Source organism: Nematolebias whitei, chromosome 10 (genome assembly GCF_014905685.2).
Source record: "Nematolebias whitei isolate Nwh7 chromosome 10, NemWhi1, whole genome shotgun sequence".
NCBI lineage: Eukaryota > Metazoa > Chordata > Actinopteri > Cyprinodontiformes > Rivulidae > Nematolebias > Nematolebias whitei.
The window spans coordinates 31,042,622-31,051,937 of NC_056507.1; the positions used below are offsets into that span (position 1 = coordinate 31,042,622).

The following is a 9,316-nucleotide window of genomic DNA, read 5'->3' on the forward strand; positions in this document are numbered from 1 at the left end:
GCACTACTGTTTACATTTGCACTACTGTTTACATTTGCACTACTGTTCATATTCAAACTACTGTTTACATTCGCAGTACTGTTTACATTCGCACTACTGTTTATATTCGCACTACTGTTTACATTCGCACTACTGTTTGCATTCACACTACTGTTTACATTCGCACTACTGTTTACATTTGCACTACTGTTTACATTTGCACTACTGTTTACATTTGCACTACTGTTCATATTCAAACTACTGTTTACATTCGCACTACTGTTTATATTCGCACTACTGTTTACATTCACACTACTGTTTACATTCGCACTACTGTTTGCATTCACACAACTGTTTACATTCGCACTACTGTTTATTTTCAAACTGGTGTTTTTTCTTCTTCTGGGCGGCTGTGGCTGAGTGGTTAGAGCAGTCGTCCTCCAATGCGAGAGTTGGGGGTTCGAATCCACCAGCAGTCACATGTCGAAGTGTCCCTGGGCAAGACACTGAACCCCTCATAGCCTCTGATGTGTGTCCCATCAGTGTATGAATGTGATCTAAAGCACTGATTAGTCTCTTTAGAAGGATTTGTTCAATTAGCTTTGTAGAGATCTAGTAGAGTGCTGTATGAATGGGTAAATGAGGACACAGATTGTAAAGCGCTTTGAGTATCTTGAAATAAGATAGAAAGGCGCTATATAAATACAGTCCATTTACCATTTACCATTTACTGTTCATATTCGTACTACTGTTTACATTCACACTACTGTTTACATTCACACTACTGTTTATATTCACACTGCTGCTTATATTACACTACCACTGATATATATATTTTTTACTAGCCTTATGGCATATGTCACTTTACCTACACCAATATCAAGGACTTCATGCATACATTGTGTACATTCACTTCATATGCTGCTTTGTCACTTTCTACAAATGTCAATGTCAGGACCTTCATTTTATTTTATAGATATGCTTTTTTTTTAAATTATACCGCTATAGTACAATTTAAGACAGTATCATACTTTTATTATTTCATTTTATGCTTATGTTTATTAAATTTTTAATGTTAAATGGTTATTGTTGCTCCGGGGTCTGAGAGTAATGTAATTTCAATCCTGTGTATGTCCTGTACATATTGCAGTTTTTCAGACAATAATGTGACTTTGACTTTGAGATTGCACCAAATGTCCATCCATTAGACAGTTCAAAGTAAGTTGTCCATGGTGAAACTCCACAAATGTTTAGGATAGAAAGTGGATCTTATTTTTATGACCACATCCACCAAAAAACTCTTGAATGATGCTCGTGATCTACTCCTCTGCTAATAAAAATGGTTTGAATCAGCTCGTAGTCATCATCTAGTAAATTCTTCACATTAAAACTAATGTAGACATTCAGGGTTATGTGAAGGGAGTCATGTGAATTTATTGATGAGCGTGTTATATACTGTTGGCGGTACTCTTGTTGGTATGTGCTTGAAATCCTAGAAGGCCAAATAGATCTGACATTTCCTGCTTTCCTTTGTCTCTTGTTTTAGCCACTCCAGGCTCAGATTCTCCGGGCCAAGCAGTCGAGGCAGAGGAAATCATGAAGCAGCTGGACATTGAGCAAGCAGAAGAAATGCCAAGCAGCACTCTGACGTCCAGAGAAGGGATCCCTCAGTGTCACACTGTCCCAATGTTATCGCAGAGGCTTCAGATCACCTCTGACACAACCATAGAAGGAGAGATCGTAACTGAAACAGACATACCCCCGTTAACAGGTGAGGCGGCGCTCATTAACCCAAACCCATCCTAACAGACTCTGTTTTTTTGTGTTTTTCATTAAACGTGCAGTCATTCTTCATAATTCGTTAAAAAAAAAAAAGATGATGGAGGCGTGTAAACTAATCAGGAAATGTCACTCATTTTATACAACAATGAAGAAATTAGATCTTTTAGTTCAGACTTGAAGAAAATGCAAACCATTTGTTGCTCTATCATCAGGGACAAAATACAAGCTGCAGGCTCTTCCATCCATCCATCATCTTTACCCGCTTCTTCCTTAATGTAAACATACATTTTAAGTAAAGCTCTTTATTTCTCTACAGCTTTAAAGTAATTGTTTTCCTCCCTTTGTGTTTGTCAGCTCCTGGGTGTATGCCAGACGGCAGCTATCCACACTCACTACCCTCAGCACCAGCTGAAACCTCATATGAGGAGGACTGGGAAGTTTTCGACCCGTAAGTTCACGACCATTAAAGCTCCTTGTGTGCAAGTTTAACAACTTATAACTAATTGTTTAGAGACGTCTCTTAATTTAAAAAACAAAAACAAATCATAATCTATGTTTTTATTTAAATTACAGGTCTCTCTTGTAAATGAGTCCTGGCGACTCAATGAGACTAACCTGTATAAATAAAGGTTGAATGAACGTACTCAAATCCATTGTATCTAAGAACAACTTGAAGACAGGTTTTTTGTTGTTGTGTTTGTTTTTCAGCATTTATCTTTTTCAGGTTTTGGATTATTGTAATGCTTTTCATTTTGGCATCGGTCAGTCTTTTAAAAGTTCAAGGTTCTTTATTGTCATTCACATCACATGTGGTACATGAGGTGGAACGAAATTTTGTACCCAAGGTCCCAGTTACACCCAGAAGTAGCTAAAATATAAAGTATAAAAAAAAAACAACCTGTATATAAGGATCTTAGATATATGCTAAACAATAATAATGTAAAATAATATTGTGTATTAAACAGCAGCCTGAACATGAGTCTGTTTTGAGCAGATGGGTATGAATACAGCAGCTTGGACGAAAGAGATCAGCAGCACAGATAAAGTCGCATATCATCAATTAAAAGTGGCATTACAGTGATTTTCCTGGTTAGAGATTCATGAGTTTAACAGCCTCAGGGTAGAAGCTGTTCCTCAGGGTGGTTCTACACTTAATGCTCCTCAACCTCCTGCCTGAGGGGAGCGGGGGGAAAAATGTGTGCTGGGTGAGTGAGGTCCTTCATGATGCAGGTGGCCCTCTTCCTGTATCTGGAGGTGTAGATGTCTGTGATGGTGGGGAGGCTGACTCCAACATCTTCTGTGCAGCCTTCACCACTCTCTGCAAAGCTTTTCTTTCTGCAGCTGTGCAGCCTTCATGCCACACGTTGATGCTGGAGCACAGGATGCTCTCCACTGCACACCTGTAGAAGGAGGTGAGGACTGAGCTTCTCAGACCAGCTCGCCTCAGCCGTCTGAGGATGTAGAGTCTGATGATCTTTCTTGATCAGGCTGGTGGTGTTGTTGCTCCAGCTGAGGTTGTCACTCATGTGTACATCCAAGTACTTGTAGCTGGAGACCACTTTCACTGCAGATCCTCTTGTGTTTGGGGGTGGGGTGGTAGTAGGGGTGTTGGCTCCTTCTGAAATCCATGATCGTCTCCTTCGTCTTCTTCATTTTTTATTTGCCAATAAAGACTTCCAATCCTAACTGGTACCAGGAAAACGGCACGTATCGTTCCTGTGTTAGCGTCTCTTCACTGGCTTCCTGTTAACTACAGAATTGATTTTAAAATACTTAGACTGCGTTGCACGATGGTCCCTGGGCTAGCATCAGCTAGTAGCTACCATTGACTAGTTGTTGTTCTTCTGGTTAAAATCCTGTACAAAACCTACTAAAGCTGCTTTGCCATTAATAAGAGTGACTCTTCTTATCAGTTCTTCTCAGGTGGAGGTGATTTGCCACTGTGACTTGTTTCCTGCTCTGTGGTTGGGAAAACATCTGGTCATTGTGTTTGAACCACTCCTCCCATTGTGGTCCTTAATCGCCCTATAGTCGGACTTCAGTTTCTTTAGCTTATCTCAGCACTGGTTATAAGTCTGGGTGTAGCCATGCTTCACCATCATCTCTGATATCTCTCTGTAAATATGTTCATTTCTTGTGCCACCATCCATCAACACGATGAGGAAGTGGAGGTTCACATGTAGTTTACAGTTTTGCTGGGAGGGTCATCCAGTGACGCTGACCAATCAACGGCTGCTGTCTGCTTACGTCAGAATTGGCCCCTCAGAGCAGCCCTCTTGAAACCTCAATCAAGGTGGTCCTATAAACTGGGCTGAGTGGGGGTGGTGCCAGCAGTGGGGAGGCCCTTAACTGGTGCCGTGTGGTTCAGAACCGATGAGAGTTGAGAAAGTGGCAAAGCACCATAATAGTGTGGTCTTGTCCAGAAAGTGTTTCCCTGTAACTTCATAGAAGCTGAAATACTCCTAAACTCCAGCTTTCAGTACATAAGGTGCTGCAGGTCTCGGTCAGCCATTTTATTAACGAGTCTCTGCTGTGTACACCACATTAATTTGAGTTCCACCTTTTGTGTTCCTTAACATGAAGTTCACATCAAATGATCTCATTTTGAGCATTCATGTTTTCTTTAAGATGCATTGAAGAATAGATCATAACACTTAATATTAATTTGAACTTATCTGTTCTTACTCAAATTGTAGATGTTCTAGATCTTCTGAACAAGTCATTATAGATGTTCCATGTTCTAGATTGAGACAGTGGAGCAGCGTTCCATTCTGGCTCCTTGGTTGAAGCTTTTAAAGCACATTTAATCTTTAATTTTGGCTTTCCTTTAAAGGTAATCGTTTGACGTGCCTTTTTTATCCTGTGTACCTCTTTTTCTGTTTTGATGAATTAGTTTGGTCATTCGTGTCTGCTCTTATTAAACAGCATTTTAGTTGTATTAAATGGTAAATGGACTGTACTAGAGGTGCAACTGATGTATCGGCCCCAATTTCCTTAATTTAGGGTGATTGGCGATCAGCCAATACTTATGTGAGAAACCAGTTTTTGTAGTTTTTAAAAACAATTTAACAACAACAACAACTTAATTTATATTTCAGAGCACTTCCTTGTGACCAGTTAAAACAAGTTTGTATTGTTTCTAGGATATTGTTCAAGGGTATGTTTTTCAATAAAATATTGGAAAGTTCAAGGTGCATTGTGACATCGCTTATAAAACAAAATCGGTATCAGTCGGAATCGGCAGGTCAGGCTTTTTAGAGATCAGTGATTATTGAATGGCCAGAAAACTGCAATCAGTGCACCCCTAGACTGTACTTGTTCAGCACCTTTCTATCTTATCAAGATATTCAAAGCTCTTTACAACAATCTGTGTCCTCATTTACCCATTCATACAGCACTCTACTAGATCTATACAAAGAATAATCAGAGCTTTATCACATTCATACACTGATGGGACACAAATCGGAGGAAATGAGGGGTTCATTGTCTTGCTCAGGGACACTTCAGCATGTGACTGCTGGTGGAATCGAACCCCCAACTCTCCCATTCGAGGACGACTGCTCTAACCACTCAGCCACAGCCGTCCCATTGTGTGCTCTATAAAAACAGTTGATTTGAAGTTGACTTTGGATTGAAGTTTTCACTTTATTTGCGTATCAAGCACTGGTGACTGCACATTACTGTGGCCTCAGCTTGTTGGAATGTGAAACGTTCAGCCACTAGACGGCAGCAAAAGGCAACAATCATTGCTGCTCTTTAGCTGGCAGCTTTTTAGTCTTTTCAGACTGAACTTGGCTGAGCATAATATTCATGCTTAAGCCATTTGAACCTGCATGTCACTTTGAATAATTACTTCTTGTTTAAAGTGAGTAGAATAAATTGATTATTTGCTTCTTGTCTTTCAGGTACTTCTTCATCAAGCATGTTCCTCCGCTGACAGAAGAACAGTTGACACGGAAACCAGCTTTACCACTAAAAACACGCAGCACGCCTGAGTTCTCTCTAGTCTTGGATCTGGTAAGCAGCACAAGGTTTAATAAGTAATTATTTTATACTAAAATAAAACTGACTCTTGGGGTTTTTTCCTGCTGCTTCAAGGATGAAACTCTGGTTCACTGCAGTTTGAACGAGTTAGAAGATGCAGCGCTGACATTCCCTGTCCTCTTTCAAGATGTAATATACCAGGTAACAAGAGTAACAATAAAGATTCCCACTGTTCTTGTTGCTGTGCTCAAAACTTTGTTTGTTGATTTTAAATCTGAAGGTGTACGTTCGACTGAGGCCCTTTTTTCGAGAGTTTCTTGAGCGCATGTCTCAGTTCTACGAGGTGAGGCGTGTCCCTGCTACAGAGTCCACATGGTCCTGGTTTCATCTCCTGTCGACACCGTAAACTATTCATTTGTGTCTATTAACATTTCAGATCATTCTCTTCACGGCCTCAAAGAAAGTCTATGCTGATAAGTTGCTCAACATCCTGGATCCAAAAAAACAGTTAGTAAGGTGAGCACACCCTCGTATTAAACGGCAAACTACAGAAAGACTTCTGATCTCGGTTGATGCTAACTTCTTCTTTTTTCTCAGACATAGACTATTTCGAGAGCACTGTGTTTGTGTTCAAGGAAACTATATTAAAGACCTGAACATTCTTGGGCGGGATCTTTCAAAAACAGTAATAATCGACAACTCACCACAAGCCTTTGCTTATCAGGTAAAAGTTTGTCACCTGAAACTGAATAAGAGAAAAACTAATTACCCACGCTCCTCAGTCACCGCTACAGTTTCATGTCGTTTCAGCTTTCCAATGGAATCCCGATTGAGAGCTGGTTTGTGGATAGAAACGACAACGAGCTTCTAAAGCTCGTTCCTTTCCTGGAGAAACTCGTGGAGCTGGTGTGTATTTTACTTTTAGACTTTCAGTTCAGTCAGATCGCTGCTAATGTTCCAACGTCTGTTGGTTGTGGAGAATAAATTACAAAAGAGGAGGCCGCTTCAGTCTCTAATCTAGTAGTCGATAGGTTGCCTCATTTGTCTTCATGTGTCCCTGTGTGGGACTTGTGACCTGTCCAGGGTGTGTACCCCCCTGGCTCAGTGACTGCTGGAGATGAGCAGCAGCTGCCCCGCGATCCAAAAAGGAGAAGCGGTAAAAAAAATTTGTTGGAGGACTCAAGATGTTCCTAGACCAACAGAGAGACATAGGTTGTTTTTTTGGGGGTGTGGTACAGAGACACAGCCATGCGTTGTCTGTACAAGCAGTTTGTTTGTTTGTTTTTTGAGGGGGAACAGACACATCTGAGCTGTGCACTGTTTGACAGTTTTCGAGTAGGGGGGTAGGGTTCAGCATGAGGGAAGAGGCTGCCTTTAGCTTTTTAGCTAGTGCACCTGCATTGCGAGCCGCTAGTTTAGAGTTACATCACTGCCGACAGGTGGTTGGGGAAGGGGGGTTTGGTAGACGGGGCATTCGGTTCTGTTGACGGGGCGGGGCACCCCACTTGTATAATGGTAGGGGAAATACTGAGGCTGGTAGTGTTGTTGCCCCAGACACCTCTTGCCTGTAGCTGGACTCATCATTGTTTGTGATGCATCCCACCACTGCTGTATCATCTGCAAACTTTACAATGTGACAGCCTGGATGGGTAGCTGCACAATCATACGTGAGCAGAGTAAACAGGAGGGGGCTCAACACACATCCCTGAGGAGAGCCGGTGCTGAGGGTTATGGTGGAGGAGGAGAAGTTGTTGATCCTCACTGACTGGTCTGTTTGTTAAGAAGTCTAGTACCCAGTTGTAAATGGAGGGGCTTAGTCCTCGTGTGAATAGTTTGTCCATCAGGGTTTGGGGGATCATGGTGTTGAAGGCGGATGCAAAGTCCACAAAGAGCATATGGACGTAAGAGTCCTGCTCCAGGTGGGTGAGAGCAGTGTGGACCACAGAGGAGATGGCGTCCTCTGTTGATCGGTTCTCATGGTATGCGTACTCGCGGTCTTTTTTTTTTTTTTTTGAGGCAATAAATGTCCACTTGTCTCACATTATAACCATCTGATCTGCTTTCTTCAGTGTTTCCACCATGTTGTTTTTGCTCTTGTAGAGTGCCAGAACGTGCACGTCAGTGTTTCTTCAACAAAAGTCCATCATCTTTTATCGGATCTCTAAAGTCTTGGTTGCGGCACAGCACATGAGCCGCTGGTTTTCAGCTTTTCCTTTTCAGAGTCAGGTGGAAACGAAAGTTACGTACTGGTATGTAACTACGGTTCTATGAATCCCTACTGACCGCCAGAGGGCGGTGCTGAAAGCACTGAATGACTAATACCAGCAATGTCACAAGGAATGCTGAGCACATACCTCTCTGAGAGGCCCAGAGAACCCTTGCAGGAGAGCCTGGCCCAGAGGATGAGGGGTGGCCACATTAACTTAAAATCTGGTGAACCTGAAGCTCATGGTGCAGCAGCACATGCTGCTTCCAGAGGAACTCCTCCAAGCTGCCCAGGAAGCAGAGACGCTCCTTAGAGGATGAGATAGAGCTGTTGTCGCTCTCTCAGTGGTCCTCTGGTTAGCAGTAGCTGTCACCCACTGATTTATTTTAATAATAATAAATTTACTTGTCTCCGTTTGTAAAGACTGTTGGATTTGTTGCTGAACAGTTTTCACTTTAGTCGTGTTTTATTAAATAACCCCGAGTGCCTGTTTGATTTATATCAACTAAAATTTTAAACTCAGTTCTTGATGACCGACTGTAGTAGAGATTTTGGAGGTAGGTCTCACTTTTTATCTTTCCCCTCTGCGTCACAGAACGAAGACGTCAGGCCACACATCCGAGAACAGTTTCGTTTGCACGACCTCCTTCCTCCAGACTGAGCAGCTCCTCTTGTTTCAAGACGGCTACATTCATCAGACTCAACGGAAGGATTAATTCAGTGGGTTTCCTCTTTGCATACGCAGCATTGCCATTATCTTTTTTTTTTTTTACTCTATAAACGTTGAAAGCTATGTTGAAATCAAGAGTCCTGGATGTGTTTTTTTTTTTTTTTACTCAGACCAGACCTGGAACAAAGATGGCCTTCTGGATGATAGTTTGTCTTTAACAGCCGGTTTGGGCTGACAAGTGAATGTCACGTGGTGTCGCTTCATACGGACCTTGTTGGGTTCACTCTGGCCTCAAACGGCCGGTGCAACTTGTATATTATTCCCTCTACTTGTAAATATGTGTACATAAATGTTTTTTTTTTCTTTAAGGTTTTTAAGTCATTTTAATTTCCCTTCAGATTTTAATATGTACTCTTTATTCGGTTGCTTTTATAAACTCCACAAAACGTTTTCTTTCAACTTGTTGCTGAGCAGCAGCTTTTTATTGTTGTACGCCTGCAGTATTCCTGTGATGCTTTATACTTTCATTACATGCAGTCGTCTGTAAAACGGTGCAGGTTTCAAAAAAAGTAAAAGAAAAAGGTATGTTTGGAAGAGAAATGTTTCTGAAATATTTTAAACATTGAGAAATATAAGCTAGATTAAGGTCTCAAATGAATACAAAGCCATAACGGCCAACCAATAATTTTAGAGAT

At 41.4% G+C, this 9,316-nt stretch overlaps 1 protein-coding gene across 1 annotated transcript in view; it reads left to right on the top strand.

The window, feature by feature from the left end:
- The window catches only part of ctdspl2a (CTD (carboxy-terminal domain, RNA polymerase II, polypeptide A) small phosphatase like 2a), a 19,700-nt gene extending 11,088 nt beyond the window's left edge, over positions 1–8,612 (top strand). Inside the window, exons 5-13 of the mRNA XM_037683590.1 lie at positions 1,526–1,750; positions 2,116–2,209; positions 5,667–5,778; positions 5,860–5,946; positions 6,026–6,088; positions 6,182–6,261; positions 6,343–6,469; positions 6,556–6,651; positions 8,547–8,612. Of these exons, the coding sequence (XP_037539518.1) occupies positions 1,526–1,750; positions 2,116–2,209; positions 5,667–5,778; positions 5,860–5,946; positions 6,026–6,088; positions 6,182–6,261; positions 6,343–6,469; positions 6,556–6,651; positions 8,547–8,612 (950 nt within the window). The remainder of the gene's footprint in view (positions 1–1,525; positions 1,751–2,115; positions 2,210–5,666; positions 5,779–5,859; positions 5,947–6,025; positions 6,089–6,181; positions 6,262–6,342; positions 6,470–6,555; positions 6,652–8,546) is intronic.
- Positions 8,613–9,316: the final 704 nt, after the last annotated feature.